At 40.1% G+C, this 20,245-nt stretch overlaps 1 protein-coding gene across 1 annotated transcript in view; it reads left to right on the forward strand.

The window, feature by feature from the left end:
• Nucleotides 1–20,245, forward strand: part of PDZD8 (PDZ domain containing 8) — a 71,499-nt gene that overhangs the window by 45,259 nt on the left and 5,995 nt on the right. Inside the window, exon 4 of the mRNA XM_060641379.3 lies at nt 18,930–19,092. Within this exon, the coding sequence (XP_060497362.3) occupies nt 18,930–19,092 (163 nt within the window). The remainder of the gene's footprint in view (nt 1–18,929; nt 19,093–20,245) is intronic.

A 20,245-nucleotide genomic window follows, 5' to 3' on the forward strand; every position in this document is an offset into this window, starting at 1 on the left:
AAACGTGAACTTAATTTTAGTAATGTTTTATTTGATCCCATGTCCCCAAAATATTATTTCAACATATGATCAACATAAAAAAAAATGAGGGGTTTTCTGTTTTAATTTAAAAGTATTTGAAATCTGGTGCATATTTTATAATTACAGCACATCACAACTCAGCCTAACCACACTTCAAGTGCCCAGTAGCCACGGATAGCTAGCGTCTACCACATGGGACAGCACAGACCAAGAAGAAGGACGTACGATGTAATACTGAGATTTGCGTATGGCACTAGACTTTTCTAAGATGCTCCAAGCTAAGAGGTACAAAGTGAAGAAAAAGCTCTTAGGACAATTACATAAGAAAGAATTCCAAACTATGCCTAAAATATATGAGATCTAGGATCCTTAAAGAAATACGTATGTCTTTGTGCCTCCAAAACAAATTCAGCCTTTCATAAGACTGGGTGTCACGAAATCAGGACACTTATTTAAAAACCATGAAATTCTCACCGAATTAATTATTTGCACATTTCTGGTTTCTATAATATAAGAAATCTATGAGAGCTAGATAATGTGGGGCGAAAGAAGCAAAATTAATACGGCAGAGCCACAGATAAATGAATGGGAAAAAGTGTTCTTCAGCTGAAAATACAAAGGTGGGTAAACAATTAATAGAAGCATGTAAATACAAACAGTAAGCAGTAGGATGATTGACAGATATACTGAGTAAGGAACTAGGTCTGTGGGGCAGTGAAGATAAATCTGTGTCCCTGATGATGATCAGGTGATACAAATGCTAAAAGAAAGATACTTAAAAGGTCTTTGACAGTTCTGCGCACCACACTTGCCGGTAGACTTCACAGGGACGCACAGATGCTGTATTCTTTTTATGCTGTGTGTACTGCACGTAGTTGAATCCCTGGTATGTTCCAGTTGTTCAGTTCCTAGGAGGGCAAGGGTAGGGTAAGTGACTGTTCTGAAATACACATCTGATCCTTCAGTTGCCTCCTCGATGTGCCCCCCAAAATACTCTCTGGTCTGGCCTCTATCTCCAGTCTTCCCTTCTCCTCTCCGTCCAGCTCTAGCCGTGCTGCCCACCTTTCACTCCTTCACACGTGCCGTTCTCCGTCTACCGCACAGCCTTTGAACATGTGCGCGCTTCCGCCAACACCTTTTCCACGTGTACACCTGTGCCTGTCCCCATTCTTCAGATCTCTGTGGCAGCCCTTAGCTTATTGGGGCCTTTCCCTACACCGCGTCGTGACAGGGCTGACCGCTGCTGGCAGTATTTCGAAGGCCTTAGTGTCCATTGACTCTCAGCTGGGTTTGACCAATGGGAAGCTCTGATGGGAGACGGGAGTAGACTGGGGAAGCCACGGTATTCCTCCTCTTCCCGTCTGCCTTGGACAACAGACATGTTTGGCAAGCTGCTGTCTCTCCTCCAGGGCTCCGTGCTCCTCCTAGGACAGCACCGTTACGTTTCCTGCTTACGTGGGGGGTCCTAGCTGCTGGCGTCTACTAATACCACTTCCTCCCTCTGTCCTTCCAGCCAACGGTCGGTAGTGACTTGTGACTTTTGCTAGTATCGGAGTCCCTTGACTGTCTCCTGTTTGGCTTTTGGTTCTGTCACTGAGTAGCCATTGCCCTGTTGTGAAGTCCCTCTGTTTCGAATACTTAGGTGTTTTCTGTTTCCTTGTCAGACCCTGACTGATCTATCAGTCAGTCGTCATTCCTCAGGAAAGAAACGTAGCCTAATGAGCCTGAAAGTCCTTGGGAATATTTCTCATAGTTGGGAACTGATACTTATATTGTATGATAATTTGATTGGTGTTATCTCTGCCAAGATCTTTACAGCAGACAGCATGATTGTTTTTGCTTACAGCATTGGCATTCAGTGGGGTATTCAGTAAATCTTTCTGCGAATACTGAAGATGACTGACTAGCCATGAGAGCCTCCATTTACCCTCAACCCTTTCTCTTCTAGGTTCTAGGTTTCAGCATGACTTAGTCACAAATGAGGTTTACTGCTCAACATTCCTTCTGGGAAAAGCCTGGTTTTTACAGTGAGCGTTTTAGTTTACAAATATGGTACATAATGGTATAACGGTATTATTTAAAACATTAAAAGAACCTCTTACTCTGTGTATACAGTTCAGTGTAGCATAGATAAAATGACTGTGTGATCTAAAATTTTACTTGCCTTACTTCCCTTTTGGTTTTGGAGAGCTTCAGAAGTCTTGCTGAATGATAGCTATCCAGATCTATCCACAATTCGTTGAATATATATAGAAAAAGTAAAAAATGAGTTCTGTAAAGAAGTGATTTCAAGTAAGAATATCTGAGACAGACAAATTTGTAAACACATTAGGCTAGAAGCTTCAGAGTTGGCATTTTGGTGTGTTTGCTTAAGGCCAGATGCCTTGCAGATAGCAATTTGGTGTTCCTATTTAACCATTTGCCATTTACAATCTTAATCTTATCAAAAGGAAGAAAAAGATTAAAGCAAATAAAGCTTTTTCGAAAATGCCAGTTTTTATGAAAACTCTGGTTTAGTTCAGTTTGATAGCATTTATGAATACAGTAGGGACTCCGTGGAATTTTAACCATATGTAATGTTCTATAATTTGGCTTCTTAAGTAAACTACCAGCCTTTTAAGCTTTAGTAGTAAATCCTATGTGGCATTTCCACTCTTAAAGTTCATCTCGGTTAAAAATGAGGGATGCGGTTCCCTGTCTCATATTTTCTTAGTGTGTTTAATATGATTGTGAAATGGTGTGAAAAGAGTAGGAATTGGGTTGAAATATAGAAATATCAACTCTCCAAATGAATGCAAGGCACTGTGTGAATATGAAAAAGAAGCTGAATATGAGGTGTAAGCAGTGAGAGTATGGTCTTTTCCTTCAAGGAAGATAAGCAGTGAGGAAATGAGACAACGTTTGGTGAGCATGAGTATTACTATTAGCATTTGAGTGCTCTGAGGGTGTTTCAGAGCAAAATACTAGGAGGTTCCACTGGAGGGGAGATAGCGTTCTTCTAGGAAAACCAAGAAAGAATTGGAGGTGACATTTGAGCCAAGCGTCCCAGGTATATGTAGTATCTTAAGACGGTAGGAAGGGCGTTTCAAGGTGGAGGACATGGGGTAGACCCAGACAGAGAATACGTGTTGCCCAGGTTGACTAAAGAATATGGTAGTGTAGGTAGATGATACAAGACAGTACAAGGGTTGGACCGTATTACAGAAGTGCTTTAAATACCAGACTAAGAAGTTTGGTCCCTACTGTGTAAGACAGTAGGAGTTATGGGAGCTTTTAGAACAAAAGTGGTCTCATCAGAATCTTGCTTTAAGGCAGTCTTGGCTCTGAATTTGAGTCTTAGTTGGGTCACTTATTGGCAGCATGATCTTAGTCAAAGTCCCGAAACCCATCTCATCCACAAGTACTTTTTTCCTCTATAAAAGGGACTGATAGTGCTTCACACGGTTGTAGGAGGGGTAAAGGAAATTCTCCGTAGTAAGATGTCTAGTTTAGTATCTGGCATATAGTATAGAGTAAATAATTGCTTTACTAAATCTGGCAGCAAATGGGTAAGTCCAGGATGATCTGACAAAGAAAGATGAGAAATAGTAGAGATGAGGGGTAATGAAAGTCCGACCAGAATAGTGGCAATAAAAATGGAAAAGAGAATCAGTGTGGCTTGGAGACCACCGGAAGCAAGGGGTTTTTGGAGAGGGAGGGAGGAAGCCATAAAGACTGGAGCCTTGAGGAGGAGGAGAGAGAAGATCTCACTGAAGTCCAGGGTTTATCAAAGGTCAGTCTCGAGATGGAATTTTTGTCATGTGCCACTTTGATCTACTGTTTGTTCTTTTTATATTTTCAGTGCGGTCACTTAAGGTTTTAACATCTAGTAAGTTGAACACTTTATTTGGAATTGTTTTTAGAGGTCTCTCTTTTTCTTTTTCTTTCTCTTTCTTTTCTTTGTTTTTTGTGTTTTTTCTGTGTTTTTTTGTGTGTGGTTTTTTGGGTTTTTTTTTTTTTGAGAGAGTGAGTGTGAGCAGGGGAGGGGCAAAGGGAGAGGGAGAGAGAGAATCTTAAGCAGGCTTCATGGCCAGCACAGAGGCCGACGCAGGGCTTGATCTCACAACTATAAGATCTTGACCTGAGCTGAAATCGAGAGTTGGACCCTTAACGGACTAAACCACCCAGGCGCCCCTGGATCTCTTTTTCAAATAGGATAAAGAGAACCAGAATCATTTCACACAAAAAATAGTATGAATCTAAATATATTTTTTGGAATAGGTTTTGAGAACAAGTTAAGAAAATAATAAAACTGAAGCATTGTTTTTGAAGTCTATTCCTAGGGACCCTCCAGTTTACTGTGATCCAAATAAAACTGATTGATTCAGTCCATACCTTGTCATGAACTAAAGCATCCTGTTCAAGGCACAGTAGCACCTCCCCATAGAAACCCACTTAGCCAACTAGCTCATTTCCTGACTCATATACCCAGATACGGGATGCAGAACAAAGAAATAAACAATTAGGAAAGTGTTGGGTGTTAACAGAGATCCTGCATAGTATACATTTCCCTGCCCACACACGTTCAGTCTAGTGGTAGTTAAGAGCAGTAGCAAGAGCTGAGCCATTTCTTGTGTCAGTCATTTTAAGACCCTATATGCAAAAGCATTTAATTCTCATAGCCACTCCATGAGAATAGGCACCATCGTCTCCATTTCGTATATGAGGAAACACAGAGAAAGTAGCTTACTGAGATCCCCCAGTTTGCAAGTGGTAAAGATAGTGTGCAGACCCAGGCACTGTGACCCCAGAACTGCTGCTCTTAATTACTGCGTCATCCCCGCCAGTGGCGGGTGCAGATCGGAGTTCTTTTCACTCTAGTTCTGTGCCTGTGGAACAAGTTCATTCATCTCTAAAAGAGGTAATAGTAACAGTATAAGGGTAAAATACCTGTAAAACACTTGGCACATAATAACTATAATAGCAACTGTTACTGAATTTGACCTAAATGCCACCTGCTTTGCTGCTATAATTTTAGTGCTGATATTTTCTATATCCTTTTAAATCCTTCATGTAATAAGATGAGGACATAGCTCATGAGGGATGAGGGAATAGCTTCTTCAGTCATGGCGTAGCGTCTGTTTGTTTAAGACTTAAGGGCCCAGTAGTGATTTTTTAAGAATATCAGCCAGTTGAGGGCGACAGGGTGGCTCAGTCGGTTAAGCTTCTGATTCTTGGTTTCATCTCGGGTCTTGATCTCGAGGTGTGTGAGTATGAGCCCCATATTGGGCTCTGGCTGACGGCACAGAGCCTGCTTGGGATTCTCTCTCCCTCTCTCTTGCCCTCCACTGCTTGTGTTCTGTCTCTCTCTGTCTCTCAAAAATAAACATCAGGGGCACCTGGGTGGCTCAGTCGGTTAAGCATCCAACTTCAACTCAGGTCATGATCTTGCAGTTTGTGGGTTTGAGCCCCGTATCAGGCTCTGCGGACAGCTCAGAGCCTAGAGCCTGCTTCAGATTCTGTCTCCCTCTCTCTCCGCCCCTTCCCCACTCGTTCTCTCTCCTCTCTCTCTCTCTCAAAAATAAATAAATGTTAAAAAAAAAAAAGTTTTTTAGGGGGCGTCTGGGTGGCTCAGTCGGTTAAGCATCTAACTTCGGCTCAGGTCATGATCTCACAGTTTGTGAGTTTGAGCCCTGCGTCGGGCTCTGTGCTGACAGCTCAGAGCCTGGAGCCTGCTTTGGATTCTGTGTCTCCCTCTCTCTCTGCCCCTCCCCCACTGTGCTCTGTCTCTATCAAAAATAAATGTAAAAAAAATTAAAAACGTTTTTTAATAGAAATATTAAAAAAAAAAAAGAACTTCTTAGGACTAAAGAGTGTGAATGTCATAGCATAGAAAAAAGCCTAGATAGTCTGTAATTAATAAATAGTTTTAGAACATTTAAGGAGTAGTAGTGTAGGGGACTAAACTGAGATCTCTAGCACTCACTTTTGTATTTTACTATAAATGTGAAGTTCTGTCATTTACTAATTGAAGATACTTTAAAAATGTATAGGCTGAAAGTAAAACTAGGTTGAAGTTTTTATCTTACACGGGCCCAGGGGAAAGGACAGCAATGACCACACTTAACTCCTATGTCCTATGAAGTCAGTCTTTTTAATATTTCCATAAGGTGCTGTGTATTTCTCCGCATAAATACTGAACATGACTGGTTCAAAGTGGCTTTGGGACAGCTGTGTTTCTCATTTGTAAGCATGTTAATTTACACTGATATTGAATCATACTAGACAAATAGGTGGTTATATTTGAAAGTTGCTTATATATAAACAGTATGCTCTATACTAGAAGAGATAAGAATGTTTTATTAATCATTGTAAATAAGACTACTTCTGGGTAATTCATTATATTTCTCTAAAGGTAATCAAGTGACTCGTAGCATATGGACAGATGGCTCATTTTCTAAATGAATGATGTGTGAATGATCTTCCATTCATATATAGTATAAACTGATCAACACTGAGAATGTCACATAAGCCTAAGTGGGAAACTGTGGAGCATAAGGAAGTGTAGGTGTCATGAAGTAGAATTTTAATTTCTGTGTGATACACTCATTTGTGAAAATTTTTTTTTTTTTTTTTTTTTTTAATTTATTTTTGGGACAGAGAGAGACAGAGCATGAATGGGGGAGGGGCAGAGAGAGAGGGAGACACAGAATCGGAAACAGGCTCCAGGCTCCGAGCCATCAGCCCAGAGCCTGATGCGGGGCTCGAACTCACGGACCGCGAGATCGTGACCTGGCTGAAGTCGGACGCTTAACCGACTGCGCCACCCAGGCGCCCCTCATTTGTGAAATTTGAGGAAATGCATATTTAACAATAAAGTCAGCAGTTTCCATAAGATAAAAGTGGTATGTTTGGAAATTGGTAGGAGCTATATATTTTTGCCCCTATGAGAAAACATTCAGAAAGCTATAAAGAAAACTGCAAAAATCAACCATAATCCCACTACCTAGGGAGACTGCCGTTAACTTTTTAGGAGAACTTTATCGAGGCGCATGGGTGGCTCAGCCGGTTGAATGGCCAGTTTTGGCTCAGGTCATGATCTCCCATTTCGTGAGTTTGAGCCCCACATGGGGCTCACCGCTGTCAGCGCAGAGCCCGCTTCCACATCCTCTGTCCCCCTCTCTGCCCCTCCCTCTAGCTCTCTCTCTCAAAAATAAGTAAACATTAAGGAAAAAAAAACCTTTATAAACACAAACACACTGTATTCACAGGTTATGTCTGTGGTTTTTCTTTTTTAAGAATAAAAGGAGATCATGTAACCTGCCTTCTTTAAATTTTATAACCTGCCTTCTTTTCTACTTAACAGTATACTGAGAGCCAATTTTTATTTCCATATACGTGTGTTACTGTTTTTATTTCTGCATGATACTGCACTGTGTGCCAAAATTTATTTAACCAATTGCTTATTGATGAACATGTAGACTTTTCCAGTTTTTTTATGTTGTAAAGAAGTCTATAATGTCTCTGCAAGTATATTCACACACACCCATTCTTTTAAGTTTATTTATTTTTGAGAGAGAGAGAGAGAGAGAGAGAGAGAGAGAGAGAGAGTGCAGGCCGAAAGGGGGCAGGGAGAGAGAGAGACAGAATCCCGAGTAGGCTCCATGCTATCAGCACAGAGCCCAACATGGGGCTCCAGCTCAAACCCTGAGATCATGACCTGAGCTGAGATCAAGAGTTAGACCCTTAGCCAACTGAGCCACCCAGCACCCCTCCAGTAAAACCTCTTTAAAAACAGTCCACAGAACTGGAGAGTGTGATGCTAAGTGAAATAAGCCATACAGAGAAAGACAGATACCATATGTTTTCACTCTTATGTGGATCCTGAGAAACTTAACAGAAACCCATGGGGGAGGGGAAGGAAAAAAAAAAAAAAAGAGGTTAGAGTGGAAGAGAGCCAAAGCATAAGAGACTCTTAAAAACTGAGAACAAACTGAGGGTTGATGGGGGGTGGGAGGGAGGGCAGGGTGGGAGGGAGGGCAGGGTGGGTGATGGGTATTGAGGAGGGCACCTTTTGGGATGAGCACCGGGTGTTGTATGGAAACCAATTTGACAATAAATTTCATATATTTAAAAAAAAAAAACAGTCCACAGGTTGCAGTTTGCTGAACCCTAATCTAAATAATTCTTTGGTCAGAGACTGCAAAAATAAAAGGCTAGTGGCACATATTTCAAAAATTGCATTCCAGCTAGAATAAAGTCCTTAGATTAGATAATAGTATTTTATCAATGTTAATTTTCTGACTTTGGTAATCATGCTGTGGTTTTAATAAAATGTGCTTATTAGGAAATACACACATTTAGGGAGTAAAGGAGGCACTATGTGTGCAACTTACTTTCAGATGGTTCAAAAAAAATATGCAGAGAGAGGGAGAACCAAATGTGGCAAAATGTTAACAGTTGGGAAGTCTGGATTCAGGATAAAATGGAAACCCTTTGTCCTATTTTTGCATCTTGACCATAAGTTTGAAATTTCAAGATAAAAGGGTAAAAAAAAAAAATGTCTCTGAGACTCTAATACTCCCTTAGTAAGATGTAAATTCCACCCCCCACCCCCACCCCCCTTGCAGAAGTACAGTGATAGCCTATGAAGCTGAGGTTTGACTTGGTGATTCAGAATCAGAGCTATTTGGCAAAGAAAGTTAAAAGGGCAACAGTGTTCCATTCTGTTGCTTCCATAATAACCTCAGACTTTTCAGAGGTTTTTATTTTGCTGGAGTGGTTGTATAAAATTTAAATTAGTTTTGAATCAAAACATTCGTTAATGGAGACTTCAGTCAGATTTAAAAGAGAAAAGAAACCTAAGTGTTTTGCAAGGTAGTCATTTGGATGTTATTACTTTCCTAACAGCCTTTGAACGTAGGCAGAAGATCATTTTTAATTTTTGTTCCTTAGATCTCTTTGGTCAGTTGGATTTGTATGATGGACTTTACTTTTTCAGCGTATTTCTAGATCTTTGTTGTCTTTTAGATGAGATGACCAAAGGATGCCGTCCCGATTTATCATCTCGTTGCTTTAGAGACCAGGTTATCGGAGAGGTGGCCAAGCTGGCTTTCTGTTTTGAAGATTGAGGGGCCTCACTTGCAGTTTTGCTCCAGAAAAGAGTCTTCCTCTTCCACCTGAGGACAGATCATGGAAGTGCCTGGATTGTGCTAGTCCTTTATTCCTGTAGTTTCATTTAATTTTGACCACAGCCGGTGTGGTAGATACTGGTATCCCCTTTATGCCCTTGAGACCCACCGAGGCTAAATCAGTTGTCTGAGCTCACAGAACTAGTGGACGTTAGAGCCCGAGTTCAAACCCAGTGCTGAATACAAGCCATCCAGACACTGCAGCTTTTCTTCGACGAAGAATTTCGCCTCTGTCCCAGCGCTGGGGAGGCGCTGACTCCAATGCTGTTTTGTTTTGTTTTGTTTTGTTTTGTTGACTACCATTACGGGCTGGTTACTGAGAGTTGAGGCATTCTACTGATCGACTGTTTACATGTCAAAAGCCAAGCGAGAGAATTTAGGATTTATTTGCCGTACTATTCAAATATGCCCCTTTAAGAACTTTTTAAAAAAATAATCGTTGTCATCATCTGGGGCAGGGAGCATGAAAACTTACTTCTGCACCAGTACTTCTCTTTACCTGACAGATTCTTGTTCATTTACCTGGCTGATGAGTTTAAAAACTGTTCTAATTTAAACATTTATGAAGTAGTTAGACTTTAACAACAGGTCTTGGTAAAGTTCTGTGAGGGAGGATTGTAATTTTAATGCCAAGAGATAAAAAGCAAGGTATTTGCCATATTTCTGTCTCCTTCTTACACCTCCTGTGAAAAAGACAGTACGATTATGTACAAATTGTGAATCCTCTTTGCTCAGACAAGACAGTTTCAGAAAAGACAGCTGGTAAATATGGTATCTCCTCGTTTCTGTTAGATGGTGGCGGACCCGAAAAGAAGGTGACCGAGAATTTAGTTGGGTCTTTGGAAGCATCACACACAGTTATCCAGTAGTTGAGGGTCCCCTGGAATATTTCAGTTTGCATCTTCTGTGTTGTCAAAACTGCCTGTCCTTAAAAGTAGGTTGGGTTGGGGCACCTGGGTGCATCAGTCGGTTAAGCGGCCGACTTCGGCTCAGGTCACGATCTCGCGGTCGTGGGTTCGAGCTCCGCATCGGGCTCTGTGTTGACAGCTCAGAGCCTGGAGCCTGTTTCAGATTCTGTGTCTCCCTCTCTCTGCCCCACCCCCACTCATGTTCTGTCTCTCTCTCATTCAAAAATAAACATTAAAAAAAAATAAATTAAAAAAAAAGTACGTTGGAGTGATACAGAATGACCCTTCAGAGAGTCAGTATTGTCTCCTCTTTTCCCCATGTTTCCATTTTCATTCTAGAATCTGGAAGTTGTTTTATTAACTTCTCAGAATTCTAACTTACGGAAATGTGCTTAATAAATAGAAATTGAGTAATAGTACTCCAGCTCTAACTCAGTCACTTCAGAATTGAGCCAGATGTTACTTGTGTTACTTTACGCTCAGGTGTGTTTGTGTGTTGAGGGAAGAGAAGGGAAAGGAAGAGAGGCGGAGGAGGAGGGAGAATGCCTGTGACGTGAGCAGATGCTTCTCCATGTGATAGGATCGTCAGCTATGTCGGCGGTGTTTTAAAGTGATGGATGGTGAAAATATAAAATCCGGCCCTCGATCTTCAATAGCGTTGTTGCTGCTTCCGGTTGAGACAGATGGGTGAGCTGTTGGTCCCCAGCCGTGTCATTGGTGCCCTGTAACCGTGAGCGAACCAACCTGACCTCTGGTGTTCAGGGAACCCACCAGACTGTCACACCTCTGCCACATTCTGTGCTGAGCATGTTGTACAGAAGTTGCCCTCGCAAACAGCTCAGTGACTTAATATAGAAGTTGTTCTGGTTTTAAAAATCTTGACCTTTCGATTGTAATTCAGAGTTTAGGGATAAATCTTCAATAATCCTAACCGTCTGGGTCCCTGAAACGCAGAATTCAATTGCCAAGCCCCCAGAGCAAGCCACGTAAAAGTAATCTATACAATGGCCCGTCAAAAATGGGGATTTTTAGTCACCCTCTGAGAATCTTAGCATGGAGAGCTGGGGCTACTCTGACCAAAGCATCTGTAGTATAGTCTCAAACACGGTGACTTTAAATTTTGTAAACTCCAGTGGCTTTCTGACAGAAATTATTGCTGCATTAGTAGAAGCGTTTCTGACGACAATTTTTTAAAATTTAAATAATCCCGGAATATCCAGGGTATTCAGTTGGCGTAAACAAATAATTCTACTTTCAGGCATGTAATTTCAAAAACTTCAGTGTATAAGCTAATTGTTTTTAGCATCTCTGTACTTGTTATTCTAATTCTGTCCCTGCTTGGGATGTGTACCCAAGAGGGTACACGAGGGCCCTTCAAGAAGAATCGTGCACTTTCTGGGGTAATAGGAATGAGGAAGCCGGGCCAAACCGTACGCGGTGGCGGGAGAAAGCAGGTCAAATCTCCGTAACCTGTGAGGAAGCGGGGGAAGCCAGAGAGCTGGCCTGGTGCAGAAAAGGTGTAGACAGAGGAAGACAGGGTAGGGGTGTTGACAGAAATGTGGAGTATCCCACGTAAGCTGTGCTGTGGAGGCCCTGGGCCAGTCTGCGGAAACTCACAGTCGAAAGAGTGTATGTTTTCCATTTTTAAAAACCGTGGGCAGCAAAACCACTGCAGATCAACGCAGCAGCAGTGGAGTGCGGCAGTGAGGAGAAAATGCCCTTCCAAAGAGCGTTTCATGATGGGAACCGCACCGTGTAGACGGCTTCTTCTTCAAAGGCTTCCTCTTGTAGAGTCAGATGCCCTTTGTCCCCTAGCTGTCTCCCATCGCCATGCCTCTCAAAAAAGAAGGCTCCTGCAGGAAGCTCTTCTGTTGTTTCAGACCATCGCCGCCCGAAGCGGGCCGCTTCTGCTCTGGCCGCCTGAACAGAGCCGTATTGAGTCGAGTGGCCCTTCTTTGTTAGACCCTGTGGTCCTGGGTCCTCGGTGGACCTTACCCACTGCACGGGAAGGGGAAGGAAGGGAGACTCGGGCAGTGAGTTTCAGCCTGCCGGGATAGGTGGGGAGGAAGTAGTCCAGGTCGTGGCCCTGCAGCCGGGCGAGCAGCACCGCCAGGCTGAGCCGGCCTGGAGACTCGCGGCTAACACTTGTGTCGCCCGCCTCAGACCTGTTTCTGTCCTTCTCACCACGTTGTCCGTCATACGTGGGCATCCTCTTTCACAGCCACCCGTCATGGCGCCAGTCGCTCACCTCCACGGCAGATTTCTCTGAGAAAAGCGAGAACCGTGTGATTTCATTTTTAGAGCCTCAGTCTTCGTTTAGCAACTTGCGAAGTGCATCTTTCTCCGCATTCACGTTTTGGTTCGGTAAATGAAACGTATCCTTGGGAGAATTCCATTTTCAGACTCCTTCAGACTCTGTCGGCCATTTTGTGGCCTTGGGTTTTAGGTTCAGAGTACTTGAGCTTCGGAAATTTGGATCATCTACATCAGTGACCTGTAAAAAGGCAGAGCACTTACTGAATGGTTTACAAATATATGATCTTTATGAAACTTTTTTTGTGAATGGTCTGTTTTACAGCAAATAAACGTTGAAGCAATTTGAAACATTTTTAAACATTTGACTTTGTAGATTTTTTTTTTTTTTTTTTTTTTTTTTTAACAGGAAAAAACCTTCCTCTTTGGGCTGGTATTCGTGAAACTGGGTGTTTTTTAAAGGGGTTTGAGTGGATCAGTGTGGATTAAATATTATTCATATTCAAGACTGCAGTCACATTATAGTATTAAGTAGTTCATCCAAATACTCCTTAAACCATAGTTTCCGTTTGTTGACTTTGAGTATCTTGGGCATAAAATTGGTGGTCGAATTGATATTATGCCTCTTTCTTTTGAAAGGTCTTTCAGTTGAATGAACCAAGATTCCTTCCCTCTTTACATAGACTGAACTTGTCAAAGAATTGGAATAGTAAACTTTCGTTTCTTCAAATATGCTTGCTGGCTTGCACCTCCTCCCTTCAGACCCGCCGCTCTCCTTGTTACATACATTCATTGCCTCCAGTCCTGACCCGGCCTGATAAACTACTAATCCTGCAAGTGTCAACTTAAATTTTCTAGGAGTGCCTTCCTTGCTCTCTGAATGTTAGTTAAGTGCTTCCTGTTAAATCACACATGTATTATGGTAATTATTTGTTCATACCTACCTATTCTGTCTCCTTGAGGCCAGGGAAGCTCATCTGTGTTGTTCAGGGCTGTACGTCTAGGCCAGGTGCCTAAGCATTTGAATGAGTACGTGAATCAGTTGGTACGTTTCTTCCCATTACCTTTCTTTCTCAGTAGCTTTGCTATAGGTTTTGTTAAATGTGGGGGTTTTTTTAGGTCAACATCGATTTTCCTGGAAATGTTACTTGCGTTTCATCTTGCAAAGAGGAGTTACAGAATACACCAATGTGAAGACCATTAGCATCTTTTAAAATTGTAATATGAGAAGAATTCTGATAGGAAAGGTATTGGTTACATTATGGACCAGGAAGACTGAGAATGGTCATTTGCATTTAAAAGCCTGCTGACAGAAGTTTCATTACGTACTGCCATTGTGTCCATATGTGTGCACATTGTTGTGTCATTTCTCCCACCCCTGCCCCGCTTGCTACTCTACTAAAAAAGCTGGGAAATAGTTCCTACGATGTCTTTTTCGGAAATTTATTTGCTGAAAGAATACCCAAAAATATACCTGGTCACAGTAAATTAGGGTCTTTCACTTAGAGATCCTCTTTCTTGTGCTTCTGTTTTTGGGGTTTTGTTTTGTTTTGTTTGGGTTTTTTGCTCAATGTTGAAAGCTTGTGTAGGAGAGAACAGTTTGTAAACGAGCTATATTGATATGTTATTAAAATATATCTTTTTCTTAGCTATTGTATGAAATTATGTGCATGTTAGGAAGGGATTAAAAAATCAATATGTTGTTATCCCCTCAGGTGAAAATACAGCATCCCAGTTGGGTCCAAGGAAGGCTAGAAGGATGTCAGAGTATGAGAGCTCTTCAAGGCTATCTTGGTGTTTTTACTAAATGGCTCTCCACAAGATAGATGCACACACAGCTAGCATTTTTTAACCTGTGTCTTGACATTATTGGTAAAGTTAAATGCAGGCTGTCTGCAATCTCGTGTGTATTGACTTGTGATTCAGCTCATGTAATTGCTCTTTGGTTAGTATGCATCGGCAGTTCTTGACAGTTGATACATTTATTTTTGTATATAATTCAAAAAATATGAGAAATAATATCTCTACTCCAGATGAAATCTACTTTTTTGGTTTTAACAAAATTCAGGCCTATTGACACAGGCTAAGCCACAGAGAAAACACTATTTCCTACTTTTATGATGTATTTGTAGCTTTCCAGGTTAACAGATACAGCACTTTGAGTTTAATGAGATATTGTCTATGATTGTCTCTAACACAGTGCCTGGTAAGCTAGAACTGGTTTGGAACCGATGCCTACTACAACTAGCTGAAGCAAAAAAGAGGTGCTCGGTCTGGGGATACCGTGGTGTTGCATGGGTGCCACAGGCAGGTGTGAGGGCCACTGTTCATGGTTTTGTGGGTTAAGCCCTGCTTAGATTTTAGCAGGAGAGCAGCTCTGCCTTCGAGACAACTCGGAACCAGGAATTAAACCACTGTCAGACTTCTCTCTCCCTCTCCCTCCCTCCCTCCCTCTCTCTCTCTCTCCCTCTCCCTCCCCCCCCTCTCAAAATAAATAAACATTAAAAAATCTTAAAAAAAGAAAAACTTCCCTTCAACTGAGCATTAAATAATTTGTAAACAAACGGATAGATGAATCTAAGAGCGAATCATAGAAGCCATACTTAACATAAATTCTACATTTAAAGTGAAAGCGGTGTTGTTGAAAGAAAAAAAAACCCAGGTAAAAAGTCTATACAAGACAGAAAATGGGATAATTCTCAGCATTACAATAAACAATATTTATATTGTGATAATAATTGTAAATACCACTAATTTTTAGCTTTTACAATCAAACTTGATAGCTTAATTATAGTTTGAAAATTAATATAATAGCTATTCAATGTTGATGGTAGAGTTTTAGAAGGTAGAAGGTGTAAAGAGGAGAGGTGAGGAGAAAGATAGAAGTCTTAATGTCAGAAAGATGAAATAAATAGAAGTATATTGATTAAAATTATAAAGAGGTTACATAGAACTAAAAATGATATAACACTACTATAATTTGGGGAAAGGAATATGGGGCTGCATCGTCTGTTACAGGAAGAAGTCAGCAGATTGTCTAAAATTTGATACATTAGGAAATAATGATGTATTATCTAGAGAACAAAAAGTAATCCCTAAACAACTAAAAGAGTTGGAAGGTGGTTGCTGTGGTGTGGGAGTGAGGGGCTTGGAAAGAGAGGACTGTTGCATTTTGGTAGAAGTTATTTTGTGTATTTGATTTTTTTAACCATATGCATGTATTTGATAAAAATTAAAAGTTTATTCATATTCTTTTTTGATATAACAGTACATAAAACTAAAATTTGGGTTACTTTTTTTTTTTTAATGTTTATTTTTGAGAGAGAGAGAGAGAGAGAGAGAGAGAGACCATGAGTGGGGAAGGGGCAGAGAGAGAGAGGGAGACACAGAATCTGAAGCAGGCTCCAGGCTCTGAGCTGTCAGCACAGAACCTGACTCAGGGCTTGAACTCATCATGACCTGAGCCGAAGTTGGACGCTTAACCAACTGAGCCACCCAGGCGCCCCGAGTTACATTTTTAAGTGTTTTATTTTTCCAGACACATTTTGTTCTTGCTTCTTACATTTATGTCTGGTTTAATCTTGTATCTAGAATGTAGTATTTCCAGCTATCTGTACTTAAGAGTCAGTATTCATTTGATTGACGTAAGTTAAATGGAAAAACTATCTAAATGTTGCTCTCCTTCCTGATTGACTTTAGGACCATCTATATTCATCCCAAGTTGTTCTTATTAAATTAAGTAAATTGGAAAACTAAGGGCTATCCGAATGAATTATCAGTAATCTAATAATATATTTAAAAAGACATATAAGTATCTTAAGACAAAAATGGTATATTGGTTTTATTCGTTTCTGCTTTATTTTTAACAGCTTTATTAAGGTGTACTTTAAATGCAGTAAATTCACCAGGTATACAGTTGGTGAATTTTGGTCATTGTATGCAGTCATATAACCTCCACCCTAATCAAGATGTAGAATATCCCCATTACCTTGAAAATTTTATTTGTGCTACTGTAGGCCTTCAGTCTGCAGTCTCCAGTCCCCAGTCCTTGACAAGTACTAACCTGCTTTCTGTCACTATACTTTTGCCTTCCCTAGAATTTCATACAAATTGAATCATAAGAGCATATGGTTTTTTGGGGTTTGACTCCTTTCACTCCACATCTTTGAGATTTATCTATGTCATGTGTGCTGTATGTAGTAAGCCTTGAAATCAGAGAGTGTACAACCTACATCCTTGTTCTATTTAAGGATGGGTTTGGTTAATTTAGGTCCTTTACCTCTCTTTGACTTTGCCTTTCCAAAGGCCTGTAGAGATTTCCATTTGAATCTGTAGATAAATTTGGGAAGAATTGGCATCTTAACACTAATGAGTTTTCCAGTTTGTGAATGTGGTATCTTTCTCCATTTATTTTGGTCTTCTTTCATTTTCCTTTGCAATGTTTTATAGTTTTTAGTATACAAGTCCTGCACACCTTTCATTAAATTTAACCCTAAATATTTTTTATGCTATTGTAAACAAATTTGGCCTATTTTTTTAATTTTCTAATTGTTTGTTACTAATAGACACTCATTTGTCTTTTCTATATTGACATTGTAGTCTGTGACCTAATTTCACTTATTAGTTCTAATAGTTGTTTTGTAGATTTCTTGGGATTACTCATGTATAAGATCATGTTATCTGCAAATAAAGACCATTTCTTTCTTCTTTCCAATCTTTATGCCTTTCCTTATGTTACCACCTTGCCTGTATCCTCTGGTATAATACGAGCAGAAATCCTTCTTTGTTCCTGATCTTAGGTAGAAAACCTTCAGTATTACGTTACTTGCAGATTTTTTTGTAGGTGCCCACAATCAGGTTTAAGAGTTCCCTTGCTTTTCTAGTTCAAGACTTTTATCATGAGTGGATGTTGGGGTTTTTTTTTTTTTTTGGTTTTGTTTGTTTGTTTTATTATTTATAAATAATCCTGTTGAATTATTTATATGGTTTTCTCCTTTGTTTTCTTAATATGTTAAATTATATTGGTTGATTCCTGGCTGTTTAAATCAACCTTAAGTTCCATGTTAAGAACAAAGAGTAAATCACACAAAAAAAAAAACCAAACCATTCCAAGTGATAGTTTTTAAAATTTACAGTTCTCAGACTCATACAATTTAGTTTCTTGCCCATTTGGTACTGTTAACTTTCTGATATTAGAAAAAAAAATTACATTATAAGTTTTAGTTTTGGCACTCTGTATATTAAGAATATATTTATGTTTGTGGATTTGAAAGAATGCATTCTTAAGGGCTTAAGTGAAAAAACACTATTAACATTATAAGGTAATTATTTACTATATCATAAGGCAAAAATTGGTTGGACAAATGTTTTTTGGAGATTCTAATACATATGTTTTTTGGAAGGGTTGTTTTTTGTAAACCTTTAGATAATCAAAAACTTGACTTCATTTCCCAGTTCTTGAGGATAATGTGATTAAGATTCTCCTTAATCTAAAAGCAACTCTGCAAAATCTGTTAACATCCATATTAAAAAACAATTTCCAGGGACGCCTGGGTGGCTCACTTGGTTAAGCGTCCAGCTTCGGCTCAGGTCAGGATCTCGCGGTTCATGAGTTTCAGGAGTTCAAGCCGTGCAGAGGGCTGTCCACTGTTAGCACAGAGCCTGCCCCGGATCCTCTATCCTCCTCTGTCTCTGCCCCTCCTCTGCTTGCACTCACTCTCTCAAAAATAAACAAACAAACCAAAAAACCCAAACAGTTCCAGTAAGGTCTCTCTTATTGGCCAACACCGTTAGGTAGGAGAATTAAATTTCTAGCTTTTAAGTGGAATTTATTTATTAAAGCAATACAGACCGTGTTATATTTGGATATCAGCAGGTTCTTTGGCAAAGACCCTCATGAGATATCTTGAAGACCAGAACTGAGAAACACAGGCTAAATGACAATACAATTAGACTGATTTGTAATTTAATAAACACAGATTGAATTCTTGTCATCTTGAAAGGATGCGGCGTTCAATTTTTTTTTTTTAATCAGTAATTTGAATGAGGATAGATAACATGTGGTGCTGTCTTTTTAGTTCACAGATAATGTGAATCTGGGACACGCTGAGAAATTGGGTGACCTTTGTTTAGAAAACAAAATGACCTTGATGAGTTAGAAAAGGATATCTCATTAATAAGATACCTCTTAATAAAACAAATGTAAACTCTTTTCTTTTGCCCTCCCAAAGATAATTTAACAATACATCACAAAAACATCTAATGACATGGAAGATATTTCCCATTATGTTTCACAACAAGATTTAGAGGCGCCTGGCTGGCTCAGTTGGTGGAGCATATGACTCTTGATCTCAGGGTCATCAGTTCGAGCCCCACACTGGGTATGGAGCCTACTTTAAAAAAATTTTTAAAAACACAAGATTTAGAGTTACATTCACAACGGGATCTCAATTTTTTATTAAGATTAAGTACAACATAGGTAGCAGTTCTGGATGGTATCGTTAGGCGTGGGTTAATGTTTTCTCACTCCCCTTCCATGAGCTCATTGACTGTTTTCATTTTTTTCTCTTTATCAAAGGTTGAATTAATAAAGGGGAATTTACAGAGTGTCGGACTTACACTTCGTCTTGTCCAGTCAACTGACGGGTATGCTGGGCATGTCATAATTGAGACTGTGGCCCCAAACTCACCTGCTGCACTCGCAGACCTTCAACGGGGAGACCGACTCATTGCTATTGGAGGTAACTGTGCTGATATGCAACACACTTTACATTCATAGAGAAATTAGCAAATGTGGGAGGTTTCCCTACCTTCATTCTATGAGCCTGTTACTTTTATATTGGAAAGAGAAGGACTTTCTTCATAAAAATCTGAAGGGAGCACATACGACATTTTAGTCCTAATTATACATTTTAGTCCTAGTGTATAAATCTTTAAAAGACTTCATCTTTAGACCACTCATCTGTAAACTTCTCTAATTTTCCTTTCTTTCCCACCTTCTACTCCTCTAACGTTTATTGAATATGAAAGAAAGGGCAGGTCAACAATTACTTCTGTATCATTTCCACCTTAACTACTGTAGGGCTAAGACTGACAGTATTAGCACTATAACCCTCATCATTAGGACTAGATAATGAACAGGAGAGAGACTAATATTCCTTGTCCAAGAGGGCACACTTGAACTATCCTATGGCCCCATATTGATGGCTCTATTTTGTCCCTGATGGGCCAGCCATGGCCAGCCATTTGTTAATGTGCTGCATTAGAGTACAGCCTAAATCACTATTGCTGGGGGAAGAATGTGTCACCTGCATGCCTTCCTGTCAGTTGGACTGGTCACTGCATAAACTCTGTTGATAGGCAGATTATTTGGCTATTTATATAATACATATATAATACACATTTATGAATAAGTAGTAGGATTCACTGTACAGACCAACGGGGAAAAAGTCCAAACCTTTTCCGACCTTTGTAGTACCTCTCCCCTACCGCCGCCCCATTCTAGGCTTGTCAAGAGATTTCTTAAACACGTGGTTGGTCACAGCTGAGCTTCTAAAGACAATGTGGTATCTTTCTCTGACAGCTAAGATAATAAACAAGGTAGATCAGTTCCTAAAGCAAGTTTTTCTTAGTTACATGTCAACACAACTCTGCCTTTGATTCAAATCCATCATGACAGTAAAATAATGAAAATCATTTAGTTGCACACCTAGAAGCCCAACTAAGTCAGTGTTTTCACATGGAGATCCTCTGATCATGTCATAAACAGCACTTCTCAACCTTCTTGTGTATTCCAGTCACCCAGACATGGTTTTAAAATACGGATTCTGCTTCAGTGGACCTGGAGGGGGCCCCAGGATTCTGCATTTCTAACAAGTCCCCAGATGCCACTGC

This window comes from Panthera onca, chromosome D2 (assembly GCF_046562875.1).
Source record: "Panthera onca isolate mPanOnc1 chromosome D2, mPanOnc1 haplotype 2, whole genome shotgun sequence".
Taxonomy (NCBI): Eukaryota; Metazoa; Chordata; class Mammalia; order Carnivora; family Felidae; genus Panthera; species Panthera onca.